A 17,421-nucleotide genomic window follows, 5' to 3' on the forward strand; every position below is an offset into this window, starting at 1 on the left:
TGTCTTGCAAGCATACAGTTTGACAGTTTTAATACTTAGCAGACAAAGTAACTAACAGAAACCGTAAATATCAGTCATTCTTGACTTCCTACCTTTGTGTCTAATTCCTGCAGGTTATCGTAAATGGTCGTCCATTCTACTTGTTCAAGCACCGCATGCTGGTGGAGAATGTGGCTGCCATAAAGATCGTTGGAGACATCTCCATAAAAACCGCTAACATGATCGGGGTGAGATGGAGCATCTGGAATTCTAAATTTTGCTATTTTCTTTTATCAACTTAAAACACATTGTCTCACACAGTGCACATTTTTACATTTAAACTTTTGTAGCTGCTTATTGGTATTTGAATTTAGGTATTCGTAATTGCATTTTAAGCATTTGTATTTCCTTTTCAGAGTTTGTTGATATTACTGGATGAGAAAGTATGTTTTGTTTTCCCCCACCAGCTCCTAACTGAGTTTGTGTTTCAGGGGGGAGAAGGAGGCGTGCATCCAAGTCTAGGAAAGATGGTTGTTGAAGTGAGTACCCTGGCCTCTCTCCCCACACACACACACACACACACACAGTCTCCATGGGTCAACTGCATTGTGATAAACTGGAGTTTAAACCTCTAGACCACAGAACTAAATTACATCTGGAACCACTAATCCTTATTCCACAGCTTTGGATAGCTGGTCCAGTTGTAATGCAGTTCTGTGGTCATCCGGTGTAAACCTGAGGTTTAAACTCCAGCTAGGTACACTGCAATTGACATTCTGAGTCTCTACACACTGACTGTGCTTCGAAATTACTCCTGCTCATCCATCTCTCTAACTGATATATTAAATTAGTGCTTATTGATAATGAAACCCAGCAGAACCCACAATACTCCAGTACCAGGGTTATGATCCACTGCAACAGTCAAACTGCTTTGTATTAATCCCAGTGTTTGTGTTGGACAGAGCATCCCTCATGTTGGGCCCGTCTATGGCGGTTTGTGGCCGGGGATGTTCGTGGTCTTCCGTGGAACAGTTCCTCAGGAGATCAAAAGGTGAGGAGCCCCTGCTGGCCATGGAGTGGCAAAAATGATGCTGATTTATCAACCCGATACGTAAAGTGAATAGAGCTCTGCTCTACAGTGCATTTTGGGCTCTCTGTGGCTGGACCAATGGGACAGAGCCTTGGGATGTGTGGGATTTAAGTACTAAGTAGGATTGTAAGACCTAACTGGGGATGTTAGGGAATCTTATTAATCTTCCTGGTTCTTTGTCAACCCCCTTCCCCCCTACAGCTTTTCCATCAACCTGCAGTATGGACAGATTGAAGGATGTGACACAGCCTTACACTTCAATCCCCGGTTCGAGCCCGAAGAGGTGGTGGTGCTCAACTCCTTCCGGAACGGCAGCTGGGAAAATGAGGAGAGGCCCACTGAGATGCCCTTCCGTAAGGGAGAGGACTTTGAGATCGTTTTCGTGATCACCTCAGAGGGTTACCAGGTCAGAAAGACATACACTTCCTGTTTGTCTGAATTGTCTGTCTGTGTGTTTGTGTGAGAACATGTGTATTTATACTTTTTTTTGTATCATTGTGTCTGTGTGTGTCAATGTACTACCTCCTTACTGCAGAGGAATATAGTCTCAATTACCAAAGCAGGCATTATATTTAATTGACATTTTGAATGATTCGGTGGAAAAAAATAACAAATGTTGAATTACAGCCTTCCTTGACTCTCTGGCTTGCTCTTTGGCTCCTGCAGGTGTACGTAAACGGTCGTTACTTCTGCTTGTTCAAGCACCGCATGCCAGTGGAGCATGTGAGTGCCATTAAGATAGTTGGGGAAGTCACCATGAAAACCGTCGACATGACTGAGGTGAGCAGCGTGCGTCGTGATTTCAGCATTTATTTTAAGGTGCTTTGCAGATCCTCTTATACAGCGTATTAAATGGCTCATTTTGTCCGTTTAACCACTGGTTTTGCATTTGGGCATTTGTTTTTGAATTTCGGCTTTTGTGTGTTTGCCTCTGGGCATTAGTATTTTCATTTGAGCATTGATGGACACGGTTGGATCGTTTCCTGCCGCCTCTAACTGAATTTGTGTTACAGCAAGGAAAAGGAGCACCTGAACTGCCACCTCCAGTGCCAGTGGTCGTTAGTGTGAGTAAAACCTGTCGCCTCACACAAACACACACACACTTTTGTCCTCTCTCTTTCACACACGCATCTCAGACCCTCTGGTTTTACGCAGACTTTGCTTCTACATTTCGCTCACCCCTCCATCTGCATTCTGTTGAAAAAGACAAATGGATCTGTTGCAACCACGGTATTTGAGCAGCAAGTTTTTCTGACTTTTGTCTTAAAATCACCTATAACTTTAGACCCAGTAAAACCAGTGCAGAGAGTTAACTGTGATCAGTTGCCGTGATCGATAAATTAGGTTCTGATTGACAGTGAAGCTGGGTGTATACTTGCTGAGCAAATAACACTCCACGTTGACCTCCGCCATTGCAGTGTGCACATCCTTGCTGGCCCAGCTAGCTGTACACTGACACAAACGCACCATCTTATTTATTTTCGGCTGTGGCTCGATTTTAGAGTACCTTCTTATCATTATATCTCCACCTTGAAGCCCAGCAGACCCTACAGCTCTTCCACACCAGAGTTATGACTCATTGCAATAGACAAACTGCTCCGTGTGAATCCTAGTGTTTGTGTTCCACAGACCACCCCACAGTTGGAGCCCATCACTGGCGGACTGAAGCCTGGGATGTATCTGTACTTCAAGGGAACCGTTCCTCAAGAGATCAAACGGTGAGCAGCCGGCTGGCCACATATTGAACTACCTGAAATGGGCCCAGTATCTTATCTGGTTACTGTCAGGAACCTGTGATGAAACTTCCCTGCTCTCTGTCGCCCCCTACAGTTTTTCCATCAACCTGCAGAATGGGCAGATTAAAGGATGTGACAAGGCCCTACACTTCAACCCCCGGTTTGACACTGAAGAGGTGGTGGTGTTCAACAGCTTCAAGAATGGCAGCTGGGAAAATGAGGAGAGGCCCTCTGAGATGCCCTTCTGTAAGGGAGAGGACTTTGAGATAGTCATAATTGTCACCACCGAGGGATACCAGGTCAGAAAGAGAGGAACTGTGTTGGCGTGTGCATGTGTGTGAATGTGCAAACGTTTGTATTTCTTCATTTTTTTTCCTTTACACCTGTATTTTTAATTTACATGTTTGTGTGTTGTGTGAATACATGTAATACCCCTTTTCTGCCTTTTAATCTAATTTTATAGAGTATGGCATGATATTGAATGCTTCGGAAGAAAAAGGAAAAATAGCAGAAATATTGAGCCGCAGCTTTTTTTGACTCCCTGTCTTTTACTCTGGTTCCTGCAGGTGAACGTAAACGGTCGTCAGTTCCACTTCTTCAAGCATCGCATACCGCTGGAGCAAGTGAGCGCCATTAAGATCGCTGGAGATGTTGCCATACAGAGCATCAACACGATTCAGGTGAGGAGGAGAAGCTTCCATTCTTCTTTTAAACATCCCGTCATGAAGTGTCTTGCGTAGTACAGATTTTAATACTTAAGCATTTGTCTTTGCATTTTGGCATTTGTGAATATGACTGGATAAGGTATTTATTGTTTTGAGTTTCCCCACCCACCCCTAACTGGGTTTGTGTTTCAGGGAGGACCGAAACAACCAGGTCTGGGAAAGATTGTGATTAGTGTGAGTATGCTGGCCTCTTACCACACACACGCACACAAGCGCACACACACACGTACATACACTCAATCCCACGGTCATTCAAATATACATTTGCTCTCTTTCTTTCATACAAACCCACATCACAGTCCCTCTGTGTTTTACGCACTGACTGTGCAACTCACAGCCCCCATCTCTCCGTCTGCATTCTGTTCCAATAGACCAACAGAATTGCAGCCTTAGTCATTATGAGTTGCAAAGATGCCGGGGTTTTAAACTTAAAATCATTAACCTCTTTTGAGCCCCCTTAAAACATCAATGATCAACTTCTTTAATCGATTGATCAATTAAGTGGGAGCATACGGGGTTGAGAACTGCAACACTGCAACAGACAAACTGCTTTATATTAATCTCAGTGTTTGTGTTGCACAGAAAATCCCACATTTGGCACCAGTCTACGGCGGTTTGAGACCAGGAATGTATCTGTACTTCAAGGGAACCATTCCCCAAGATATCAAGAGGTGAGGAGCCACCGCCTGGCCATGGAGGGTACTGTAGGAAATGGGGTTGAGACACTGTTCAATGGTGGAAAAATAATCAAGGCTTCATGGAACTAGACCTAACTGGGGATGTTAGGGAATCTTATTAATCTTTCTGGTTCTTTGTCTATCCCCCTTCCCCCCTACAGGTTTGCCATCAACCTGCAGTATGGACAGATTAAAGGATGTGACAAAGCCTTACACTTCAATCCCCGGTTCGAACCCGAAGAGGTGGTGGTGTTCAACAGCTTCAAGAACGGCAGCTGGGAAAATGAGGAGAGGCCCTCTGAGATGCCCTTCCGTAAGGGAGAGGACTTTGAGCTGATCTTCTTCATCACCAGAAAGGGATACCAGGTCAGAAGGACACACATTGTGTATGTGTGTCTGTCTGTGTATGTATTTGTTTGTTTTTTTTTTTTCATCTACGCATGTGCATTGCATGGTAGGTAAGAAGTTCCATTTGTGACCCGTTGTTCATTTTGTATGTGCATGTGTGTGTATTGAGTAAATACAGCAGCCTTTCTTGACTAGCGGCCTTCTTCTCCGGGTCCTGCAGGTGAACGTAAACGGCCGTCAGTTCCACTTCTTCGAGCACCGCATGCCGGTGGACCAAGTGAGCGCCATTAAGATTGTTGGGGAAGTCACCATGCAAACCCTCAATATGATCGAGGTGAGGAGGAACAGTGTGCGTTCTGTATTTGTGCATTTAGGCATTTGATTTTGCTTTTCTGGAAGGTGTAGAAATGATCTGATGAGGACCTGCAGTGTTCTGTGTTTCCCCGACCAACCACTAAACAAGTTTCCGTTTTCAGGGAGGACAACCTGTGGATGCAACTCCAGGCGAAGGGACGATTGCAATTAATGTGAGTCTGCTGGCCTTTCAAGGAGACACACACACCATGCATTTACAAACACTCTTGCATCTCAGTCCATCAGTGTTTTCACACACTGTGCTACTACATTACTCACACGCCTCCATCTGCATCCTGTTACAAGGGACCAGAAGCTTGGCTGCCTTGGTCTTTATGAGCAACATGTTGTACTGGTGTTTGTTTTTGTCTTATGATCCTCAACACCCCCTTAGACCCAATAAACCAGATGTGGTTAGTTAACTGCGTGATCAATTGCTTTTACTGCTTGATCAATTAGATGCTGACTGACAACTCCCCAGGATATGAACCACTGTAACAGACAAACCACTCTGTATTAATCCCAGTGTTTGTGTTGCACAGAAAATCCCACATGTGGGGCCTGTATATGGCGGTTTGAGGCCAGGGATGTCTCTGTTCTTCCTGGGAACAGTTCCTGAAGACATCAAGAGGTAAAGTGTCTCCTGTTGGCCACTGAAAGTACCGCAGGGAATGTGGCCAAAACATTATTTGTGGTGCATGAACGAATGAGGCTGCACGGACCCAAAAACGTGTGGCAGTATTTCCCCAATCATTTAGTTCTGCAACATACTTTCATTGGTTGGAACATGTCAGTGACTGACAGCTCGCTATAGCTTTGCTTATTATGCAATTCATGAAACCTCATTCTCCCATTGCTGGTGCAGTTCTGCCTGCTTCATGATATTGAGGAAATTTTCTGTCTTTACACTAGAACATTAGCATATAATTGAACTGCTGACTACATTATGATAATGTGATGTGACGTTCTGTATTACAGTAACGCAGCAGAATCTCTGGTTACGAAGCAGAGAGGATTGACAGAATGAGGAAAAGATTAGTACCTCACCGGTCGACTCAATCTCATAAAACTCCCTTGCTCTCTTTTGACTCCTGCAGGTTTGCCATCAACCTGCAGTATGGAACGATGACAGACTCTGACATAGCCTTCCACTTCAACCCCCGCTTCGAGCCCTCAGAGGTGGTGGTGTTCAACAGCTTCAAAAATGGCAGCTGGGAGAAGGAGGAGAGGGTCAATCGCATGCCCTTCCAACCAGGGACGAACTTTGGGCTGGTCTTCATTGTCACCAAAAAAGGCTACAAGGTCAGAAGGAACAGGAACTCGTGTGTGTGTGTGTAATGTGTGTGTGTGTAATGTAATGCTTCCTAATTTCAGAGAACTATAATCTCATTTACTGTAACAGGGCCTGATATTAAAGTGACAAAGTTAATGCTTTGGAGAAAAAAGTAACATTAACGGAGAATTTTAAAAAGCCTCTCCTGACTCCTTGCTTTCCTCTATGGCTGCTGCAGGTGCTCATAAATGGCGAACAATTCTACGTGTTCAAGCATCGCATGCCGGTTCAGCAAGTCAGTGCCCTAAAGATCACTGGTACCATCTTCATTATGGCCGCCCGCATGATTGAGGTAAGGAGGAGCAGTGCGCATTTTAGGGTATATTTGGCGTGTAGCAAATCCTCCTGTTAGTGGTGGCACTCATGATTTTGGTAATCAAGTGTTCTAATGATTATTCTGATTTTATGCTAATTAACTGAATGAAAAAAGTACAAAAACACTTCCTTAAATGCTTTTTGTGAGAAAATTGAAAATGAGGTTGTCTACAGCCCATAGTTCTCAAACATTTTCTCTCCTGTTTTCAAAAAATAAAAATAAGAAATACAAAAAAATTGCAATAAAAATATGAACTGTCACTTCAATATTTCAAAAATTCCCAAAACATTTTAAAACATAAATATATACAAAAATGTTACAGAAAAACTTTGAGTTCATTTTTACACACAAAATATAAAGTTATGGCCTGTACTTAAATATCCTTTTTAAAACTATTTTGTCTGCAATGAGCATGTTCCTAATATTTGTTAAGCTGCAGTATACATGACTCTACTCTGAGTATAAACTTGCCAATGATACTCTTTGGTTGAATGAAATGGAAACCAAAGGGATAATTACAACAATATCTAACATTAAAAGGACCTGCCTTTATTATGTTGTGAACATGTGCATAATTTTACTCAGTCTTCATACATATCCAATTCACACTGCATGTGATCTCAGTTATTTCTATATCTAAAAGGAAATTACTTTTGCATTGGGCTACAGATTTATTAGAGCAAACTAAAAGATTTTTTGTGAGCTAATAAATAATTGACACTCTTTTAATAGTTGTATTTGCATTTCGGTATTTTTGATTTCATTAGTAGGTGAATTGTTGTGTATTGCTCCACCAACTCCTGAGTTTGTATTTCAGGTAGAAGATGTAGACGAAGAAGAAGAACCCAAGGTTAGTGTGCTTATACTGTCCTTGCACATGCTCACATGCACATGCGCGCACGCGCACACACACACTCACATACACAAACACACATGGATACACATTCTTTCACACATTTTTACCTTTTTGCAGTTCTGTCAGGACCACTGTCATCAAGTAGAACTTTATTGACAATAAAGGCAATACAGTTATGTTTGGTGGTATGGCTCTGTTCTGGAGCTCTCCCGCCAACCACGCAGCCCGCGTGGATAAGGCCGGGAGGCCAGCAGCCAAACCCCCCTAGAGGGGTACACACAGAACAGATCCAGCAGCAAAGCAGTTTTTAGCACATATGGATGGAGCAATGCAATTTCTTAACACATAGGAATGGAGAATGCAAATTCTTGACACATGGGGATGGAGCTGGGGTGGTGGAGGGGATTTACGAAGCAACGTGCAGCGCTTGCATGCAGGAGGAGCAGCCGAATGAGTAGAGGGAGGCTGTTTAAGTAGACCGCCCTGTTGGTGAATGTACTGTGATAGGCGAACATCACTCAGCTGAGCCATCAGCTGATTCAGCCGGAGCGCTTGACTCTCGTGACCTGCCAGAACTACGCGATGCTCTATTTTTATGTGCATTTAGGTATCTGATTTCGTTAGGTGGTGAATTGTTTTGTATTCCTCCACCAACTCCTGAGTTTGTGTTTTAGGGCGAAGAAGAGGAACCAGAAAAAGAAAAGGAAGAAAAGATTGTTCCTGTGAGTACTGTCTTCTTATGGCCCACACACACACAGATCTCAGTCCCTATGTGTTTTCATACACTGACTGTGCTGCAATGTTATTCACACCCTTCATCTCATCTGTATTCTGTTGCAACAAAGATTAGTAACTATAGCCCTTGTGTGCAGGTTTTTGTTTTTGCCTTAAAAATCATCAACCCGTTTATACAGAATAAACCAGGTAAAAGTGAGTTCATGGTGTAATCACAACTTTAAATGACTGATTAATTCAGTACTGACTGAAAGTGAAAAGCAGCAGGCCCTACAGTGCTCCAGGACCAGGATTATGAACAACTTCAACAGACAAACTGTTCTATGTTAATGCCGGTGTTTGTGTTGCACAGAGCATCCCACACGTGGGGCCCATCTCCGGTGGTCTGAGGCCAGGGATGTCTTTGTGCTTCTCTGGAACCATTTCCGAGGAGGCCAATAGGTGAGGAACAGGGAATGGGGTTGAGATTTTTTTTTTTTTTTTTGGTAGAAGAATGAACGAGGCTTTGTGGAAACAAAAATGGCTGGGACCAAATGCTCTCTGTGACTTACTGATTTCACCCAATAAATTTGACCAGCAATGGGGAGCAAAGATCTTTCAAAGGTTGAAACATTCAGTGATTGACAGCTCATTATGGCTCCACCTATTATCCAATTCATGAAACCTCAATCTCCCATCGCTAGTGCTGTTTTGGCTACTTAGTGATTATGTTATTAGTGCTTTTAGGCTCCAAAGGCGTAGAACCTATAATATTTCCCAACGGCACTCTTGAGTTCTTTTTCTTGGCTCCTTCATTTCAAATAGATAGTCTACAGGCTATGTAGACAGAATGATCCATACACAAACTTCAAAACATATTTGTTCTCGGTTGCCTCCTGAAGGTTCAGCATCAATCTGCATTGTGGGGACGAAGAAGGCTGTGACAATGCCTTCCACTTCAACCCCCGATTTGAGCCTTCAGGCGTGGTGGTGTTCAACACCTTCCGGAACGGCAGCTGGGAAAATGAGGAGCGGGTCGAGGACATGCCCTTCCAGCCCGGGGATAACTTTGAGCTGGTCTTCATTGTCACGTCAGAGGGCTACAAGGTCAGAGAGAGTGTGTGCTTATTTCTGTAAATCTGTACTGCTTTATGTTTACATGAAGGCCATTTATGTGTATGTTTGCGTGCATATTTTCAGTTCTGTATATTATATGCATACGATTAAAGCCTCCGCCCTGCTAAGGAATATAGTCTCATTGACAGGTTGAATGCTTTGAAGCAATGAAATAACATTAACAGAATTTTTTAAAAATTGCAGCCCTTCATGACTCCCCGCATTCCACTTTTCCTCCTACAGGTGAAAGTAAACGATCGGAAGTTCTACTTGTTCAAGCACCGCATGCCAATGGAAAATGTGACCACCATCAGGATCTTTGCGGATGTCTCCATTCAAACCATCAACATCACAGAGGTGAGGAAGAGCAGAGTGGATTCTGTATTCCAACTGAGGCATTTAGTTTTACCATGTGTTTTCAATGAACATTGTTGTTTTTAGGAACTAGTATTTGCATTTAGACTTACTTTTTCTTTTTGAAATTTGTAGACATGATTGGCTTAAGAGGTACATTGTTTTATGATCCCACCCCTAACTGAGATTACATTTCAGGGAGGAACAGGAGCCATGCAGGGACGTCTTACTCAAGGAAAGATAGTGGTGGATGTGAGTACACTGGCCTCTCTCTACACGCACGCACGCACACACTCACATCTCAGTCCCTCTGCTTTTACTTATTGAATGTGCTACTACATAACTCACACCTCTCCATCTCTCTATTTTAATTAGTTGCAACAGACCAAGAGTCACTACCCTTGTCAGCTACAAGATGTACTGGTTTTTATTCTTGCAATAACACTGTAAACATCTTTTTAGGCCCAATAATCCAGAGAAAATGTGATAGCTATTTGATCCATGGCTTTAATTGATTGATCAAGCAAGTAGGGAATGATAGCAACATACAGCAAATCAAGTCAATTTATTTGCCATTCCTACAGCTGTCCAGCACCAGGGTTATAAACCACTGCTGCAGACAAACTGCTCCGTATTAATCCCAGTGTTTGTGTTGCATAGAAAATGCCATTTGTGGAGCACCTGCACCACAGCTTGAAGACGGGGATGTACATGTACTTCCGAGGAAAGGTTGATGATGACATCAAAAGGTGAGAAGCCACCTATTGCCCATCGAGGGTACTGCAGAGAATGGGGCTAAGACGCTGTTTAGTGACTGGAGAATGAAGGAGGCTTCCTGGAACCAAGAATGTAGGGAACTATTTCATGTTCTCAGTCACTGCCTGAATTCACCGCAACATTTTGAGAAGAGGGCGAGAGTTCCGTACAAATAACACGTCTCTTGCATAGTACGAGGAACTGTCCTATTAATTTAATCAAGGCAATAAAACATTAAGTGCTGTGGCTGAAGTACAGCAAGACTCCAGTACCCTGGAACCAAAGTTATGTAACATGTTTAATTAACTTCACACTCTGAAGTCAGTTATGAAACAACGTTTGTGTTGAAATCTGTTGGCTAGTAGATTCTTGCTCTGATAACATCCAATTGGATGAAACCACATATTTTATCCATTAAGTAGGATTGTAAGGGCTGAGTGTCTTATCTGGTCACTCAATGGAATCTGCAATTAAACTTCCCCTTCAGGTTCCACATCAACTTGCAACATGGAGACATGAAAGGTTGTGCAAAGGCTCTACACTTCAACCCCAGATTCAAGCCCAATGAGGTGGTGGTGTTTAACACCTTCCAGAACGGCAAATGGGGAAAAGAGGAGAGGGTCAATGAGATGCCCTTCCGTAAGGGAGAGGAGTTTGAGCTGGTCATCATTGTCACCGCAAAGGGCTACCAGGTCAGAAGGACAGAAACTGCATCTATCTGTGTGAATGTGTGTTTTTGCTTTTTTGTTTTTTTTTTGTATACGTGTGCATTACACACGCGGGCATTTGTATTGCCATTTCTGTGTGGAAAATAAGGAAAATAAGCTAATTTCCTGGAGTAGGCCCTGATATTCCATTAACAGACTGAACGCTGGAGACCAAAAATATATTTTTAAAAAGTAACATCCCACTATGGCTCCTGCAGGTGATCGTAAACGGTCGTCAGTTCTACATGTTTAAGCACCGCTTGCCAGTGAACCAAGTGAGTGCCCTAAAGATCGCTGGGGATGTCTCCATGGAAACCATTGACATGACCGAGGTGAGGATCAGCGAGCAGATATTCTTAGAAAGTGTTTTACAAAGTGCATATTCTTCTATTTAATTATTTGTATTTGTGCTTAAACTTAGTTGGGGGCTTCGAGGCAAGAAACAAAAAATATTATCCAATATCATTTTCAAATGCTGAAATGCAAAATTTTATGTTTCAGATATGCCTTCAGGGATATCAAGGTCGATACAAGATGGCGGTGACTGTGAGTACACATCCCATTCACCACACATACAAACCCACTCCCATACATTCATATGCGTACACATTCTTTCTCCCTGTCTCTCACTCTCACATCTCACATCAGGAACTGTCCTTTGTGTTTTTACACACTGAATGCACTAGTGCCACTTGCTCCCACTGCCACATCTCTCCATCTGTATTCTTTTGCTAATGACCATTGGATTTGCCACTTTGGTCCTTATTAGCTTCAAGTTGTGTAAGTTTTTGTTTTTGCCTTATCAACCCCATAAGACCCAGTAGCTGAGGTGTTGAGTTACTTGTGATCAGCTGCTTTAATTGAATGTTTAATAAAGTGCTCGAGATTGAGATTGACAGTGAAACCCAGCAGACCCTGCAGCTCTCCAGCACCTGGGCTATGAACCACAGTTGCAGACGAGTTGCTCTGTATTTATCCCAGCATTTGTGTTTCACAGAAAATCCCACACGTGAGCCCCGTCTTGGGTGGTTTGAGGCCAGGGATGTATCTGTACTTCCGGGGAACAGTTCCTGAAGAGATCAACAGGTGAGGAGCTCCTCAATGGCCACAAAGGATACTGCTGGAAATGGGACTGTGACACTGTTGGTGAAAGAATTAATCAGGCTTCATGGGTCGAAAGATGGTTGCAACTATTTCATGTTCTCAGTTGCTCCCTTAATTCAACCAATCATCTTGGTTTGCTATGGGGTGCAAAACACTTGGTTGAAACAATCATTGATAGGTAGCTTACTTTAACTCAACCAGTTATGCTGTTCATGAATCCTCACTCCCCCTAGTGCAGATTTGCCTGCTCATGTGACTCTGTGGTTAGAACGTAACAACATTTGATGATCTTAATGACAGTATTGATTTCTTTTCGCAAGAACATGAGTATATAATCGAAGAGCGGGCCACGATAAAGCTTGGAGCTGCAGGAATTTTTACATTCTAGCATGTAACGCCGTCTCTCCGTCTCCCCCCACCCCCCAGGTTCCACATCAACCTGCAGTATGGGCAGGGCAAAGGCTGTGACAAGGCCTTACACTTCAACCCCCGGTTCACGCCCGAAGAGGTGGTGGTGTTCAACTCCTTCCAGAATGGTGGATGGCAACAGGAGGAGAGGTCCTCTGAGATGCCCTTCCGTAAGGGAGAGGAGTTTGAGCTGCTCTTCATCATCACTTCAGAGGGCTACCAGGTCAGACAGACAGGAACTGTGTGTGTTCGTCTGCATGTGTGTATTTGCCCTTTTGTTGGCTACATGTGCACTTCATGGTTGTGTGTAATTGTAATATGATAAGCTTTATTTATATAGCACCTTTCATACATAAAATGTAGCTGAGAGTGCATTACATTCAGCACTAAGATCAAAGCAATTACAAAGAATTGAAAAGATGAAAAATAAAAATACAGAAATAAAATCTAAAACATAAAATGCAGACAAAGAAATCAGTAAAAATAAAAACATGGAATATAATATTTAAAAAAATTAATAAATAACAAAAACAGTGCTGCTAGATATAAACTAGATTAAGAAGGTATGTTTTCGGTTGCGTATAAAAATGTCCACAGAGCTAGCCTTTCTGATATGAATTGGCAGGGTGTTCCATATGTTTATTAAAAGCGACATCCCCAATTTTCTTTTTGTGAACTATTGGAAACCATTAATAAACCAGTTGCAGATGAACTTAGTGCTCCTGAAGGGACATAAAACAGCAGGTAATCTGAAATGTAAGAAGGTGCTAAACCATTAAGAGCTTTGTATACAAGTAAAAGGATTTTAAAATCAATTCTAAAAGATACAGGGAGCCAGTGCAGTGTAACTAAAACAGAAGTAATATCCTCTCTTCCGTGTTTGTTAAAAGTCTAGCGGCAGAGTTCTGAATTAGTTGTAGTCTTCCAATTGACTTTTTTGGAAGACCAGTAAAAAGAGCATTACAATAGTCCAACCTACTTGAAATAAATGCATGGAATAACATCTCAGAATCCTGTTTTGATAGAAATGGCTGTACCTGGGAAATGTTTCTTAGATGGAAGAAAGCAGTCTTGGTCACCTTGTGAGGTTTAAAACTTAGATCAGAGTCTAGAATTACACCAAGGCTTGTTACTTCTGTTTTAACCCGGGGAGCCAAATTTCCTAACCTATTAAAGAGCGCATCGCGTCTGGCTTTGGGGCCAACTGAAAGTATTTCTGTCTTGTCTTCATTTAATTTTAAGAAACTATTGCTCATCCATTGTATATTGGTGTTTATTTGCATTTCTGTGTCTTGCAAGCATACAGTTTGACAGTTTTAATACTTAGCAGACAAAGTAACTAACAGAAACCGTAAATATCAGTCGTTCTTGACTTCCTACCTTTGTGTCTAATTCCTGCAGGTGATCGTAAATGGTCGTCCATTCTACTTGTTCAAGCACCGCATGCTGGTGGAGAATGTGGCTGCCATAAAGATCGTTGGAGACATCTCCATAAAAACCGCTAACATGATCGGGGTGAGATGGAGCATCTGGAATTCTAAATTTTGCTATTTTCTTTTATCAACTTAAAACACATTGTCTCACACAGTGCACATTTTTACATTTAAACTTTTGTAGCTGCTTATTGGTATTTGAATTTAGGTATTCGTAATTGCATTTTAAGCATTTGTATTTCCTTTTCGGAGTTTGTTGATATTACTGGATGAGAAAGTATGTTTTGTTTTTCCCCACCAGCTCCTAACTGAGTTTGTGTTTCAGGGGGGAGAAGGAGGCGTGCATCCAAGTCTAGGAAAGATGGTTGTTGAAGTGAGTACCCTGGCCTCTCTCCCCACACACACACACACACACAGTCTCCATGGGTCAACTGCATTGTGATAAACTGGAGTTTAAACCTCTAGACCACAGAACTAAATTACATCTGGAACCACTAATCCTTATTCCACAGCTTTGGATAGCTGGTCCAGTTGTAATGCAGTTCTGTGGTCATCCGGTGTAAACCTGAGGTTTAAACTCCAGCTAGGTACACTGCAATTGACATTCTGAGTCTCTACACACTGACTGTGCTTCGAAATTACTCCTGCTCATCCATCTCTCTAACTGATATATTAAATTAGTGCTTATTGATAATGAAACCCAGCAGAACCCACAATACTCCAGTACCAGGGTTATGATCCACTGCAACAGTCAAACTGCTTTGTATTAATCCCAGTGTTTGTGTTGGACAGAGCATCCCTCATGTTGGGCCCGTCTATGGCGGTTTGTGGCCGGGGATGTTCGTGGTCTTCCGTGGAACAGTTCCTCAGGAGATCAAAAGGTGAGGAGCCCCTGCTGGCCATGGAGTGGCAAAAATGATGCTGATTTATCAACCCGATACGTAAAGTGAATAGAGCTCTGCTCTACAGTGCATTTTGGGCTCTCTGTGGCTGGACCAATGGGACAGAGCCTTGGGATGTGTGGGATTTAAGTACTAAGTAGGATTGTAAGACCTAACTGGGGATGTTAGGGAATCTTATTAATCTTCCTGGTTCTTTGTCAACCCCCTTCCCCCCTACAGCTTTTCCATCAACCTGCAGTATGGACAGATTGAAGGATGTGACACAGCCTTACACTTCAATCCCCGGTTCGAGCCAGAAGAGGTGGTGGTGCTCAACTCCTTCCGGAACGGCAGCTGGGAAAATGAGGAGAGGCCCACTGAGATGCCCTTCCGTAAGGGAGAGGACTTTGAGATCGTTTTCGTGATCACCTCAGAGGGTTACCAGGTCAGAAAAACAGGAAGTGTATGTCTGTCTGAATTGTCTGTCTGTGTGTTTGTGTGAGAACATGTGTATTTATACTTTTTTTTGTATCATTGTGTCTGTGTGTGTCAATGTACTACCTCCTTACTGCAGAGGAATATAGTCTCAATTACCAAAGCAGGCATTATATTTAATTGACATTTTGAATGATTCGGTGGAAAAAAATAACAAATGTTGAATTACAGCCTTCCTTGACTCTCTGGCTTGCTCTTTGGCTCCTGCAGGTGTACGTAAACGGTCGTTACTTCTGCCTGTTCAAGCACCGCATGCCAGTGGAGCATGTGAGTGCCATTAAGATAGTTGGGGAAGTCACCATGAAAACCGTCGACATGACTGAGGTGAGCAGCGTGCGTCGTGATTTCAGCATTTATTTTAAGGTGCTTTGCAGATCCTCTTATACAGCGTATTAAATGGCTCATTTTGTCCGTTTAACCACTGGTTTTGCATTTGGGCATTTGTTTTTGAATTTCGGCTTTTGTGTGTTTGCCTCTGGGCATTAGTATTTTCATTTGAGCATTGATGGACACGGTTGGATCGTTTCCTGCCGCCTCTAACTGAATTTGTGTTACAGCAAGGAAAAGGAGCACCTGAACTGCCACCTCCAGTGCCAGTGGTCGTTAGTGTGAGTAAAACCTGTCGCCTCACACAAACACACACACACTTTTGTCCTCTCTCTTTCACACACGCATCTCAGACCCTCTGGTTTTACGCAGACTTTGCTTCTACATTTCGCTCACCCCTCCATCTGCATTCTGTTGAAAAAGACAAATGGATCTGTTGCAACCACGGTATTTGAGCAGCAAGTTTTTCTGACTTTTGTCTTAAAATCACCTATAACTTTAGACCCAGTAAAACCAGTGCAGAGAGTTAACTGTGATCAGTTGCCGTGATCGATAAATTAGGTTCTGATTGACAGTGAAGCTGGGTGTATACTTGCTGAGCAAATAACACTCCACGTTGACTTCCGCCATTGCAGTGTGCACATCCTTGCTGGCCCAGCTAGCCGTACACTGACACAAACGCACCATCTTATTTATTTTTGGCTGTGGCTCGATTTTAGAGTACCTTCTTATCATTATATCTCCACCTTGAAGCCCAGCAGACCCTACAGCTCTTCCACACCAGAGTTATGACTCATTGCAATAGACAAACTGCTCCGTGTGAATCCTAGTGTTTGTGTTCCACAGACCACCCCACAGTTGGAGCCCATCACTGGCGGACTGAAGCCTGGGATGTATCTGTACTTCAAGGGAACCGTTCCTCAAGAGATCAAACGGTGAGCAGCCGGCTGGCCACATATTGAACTACCTGAAATGGGCCCAGTATCTTATCTGGTTACTGTCAGGAACCTGTGATGAAACTTCCCTGCTCTCTGTCGCCCCCTACAGTTTTTCCATCAACCTGCAGAATGGGCAGATTAAAGGATGTGACAAGGCCCTACACTTCAACCCCCGGTTTGACACTGAAGAGGTGGTGGTGTTCAACAGCTTCAAGAATGGCAGCTGGGAAAATGAGGAGAGGCCCTCTGAGATGCCCTTCTGTAAGGGAGAGGACTTTGAGATAGTCATAATTGTCACCACCGAGGGATACCAGGTCAGAAAGAGAGGAACTGTGTTGGCGTGTGCATGTGTGTGAATGTGCAAACGTTTGTATTTCTTCATTTTTTTTCCTTTACACCTGTATTTTTAATTTACATGTTTGTGTGTTGTGTGAATACATGTAATACCCCTTTTCTGCCTTTTAATCTAATTTTATGGAGTATGGCATGATATTGAATGCTTCGGAAGAAAAAGGAAAAATAGCAGAAATATTGAACCGCAGCTTTTTTTGACTCCCTGTCTTTTACTCTGGTTCCTGCAGGTGAACGTAAACGGTCGTCAGTTCCACTTCTTCAAGCATCGCATACCGCTGGAGCAAGTGAGCGCCATTAAGATCGCTGGAGATGTTGCCATACAGAGCATCAACACGATTCAGGTGAGGAGGAGAAGCGTCCATTCTTCTTTTAAACATCCCGTCATAAAGTGTCTTGCGTAGTACAGATTTTAATACTTAA

At 42.9% G+C, this 17,421-nt stretch overlaps 1 protein-coding gene across 1 annotated transcript; it reads left to right on the top strand.

Moving 5' to 3' along the window:
* The first annotated feature begins 122 nt into the window (after positions 1 to 122).
* Positions 123 to 17,402, top strand: LOC118209141. The gene is made up of 38 exons (XM_035384301.1): positions 123 to 227; positions 471 to 518; positions 942 to 1,030; positions 1,271 to 1,475; positions 1,736 to 1,849; positions 2,083 to 2,133; positions 2,699 to 2,787; positions 2,900 to 3,104; positions 3,372 to 3,485; positions 3,663 to 3,704; positions 4,113 to 4,201; positions 4,369 to 4,573; positions 4,776 to 4,889; positions 5,032 to 5,082; positions 5,452 to 5,540; positions 6,007 to 6,211; positions 6,421 to 6,534; positions 7,376 to 7,408; positions 8,089 to 8,136; positions 8,502 to 8,590; positions 9,031 to 9,235; positions 9,488 to 9,601; positions 9,797 to 9,850; positions 10,259 to 10,347; positions 10,842 to 11,046; positions 11,280 to 11,393; positions 11,563 to 11,607; positions 12,059 to 12,147; positions 12,592 to 12,796; positions 13,975 to 14,088; positions 14,332 to 14,379; positions 14,799 to 14,887; positions 15,128 to 15,332; positions 15,593 to 15,706; positions 15,940 to 15,990; positions 16,556 to 16,644; positions 16,757 to 16,961; positions 17,229 to 17,402. The coding sequence occupies exons 1-38, from the start codon at positions 156 to 158 to the stop codon at positions 17,400 to 17,402; spliced, it is 4,275 nt and encodes a 1,424-aa protein (XP_035240192.1). The 5' UTR covers positions 123 to 155.
* Positions 17,403 to 17,421: the final 19 nt, after the last annotated feature.

This window comes from Anguilla anguilla, chromosome 12 (genome assembly GCF_013347855.1).
Source record: "Anguilla anguilla isolate fAngAng1 chromosome 12, fAngAng1.pri, whole genome shotgun sequence".
NCBI lineage: Eukaryota > Metazoa > Chordata > Actinopteri > Anguilliformes > Anguillidae > Anguilla > Anguilla anguilla.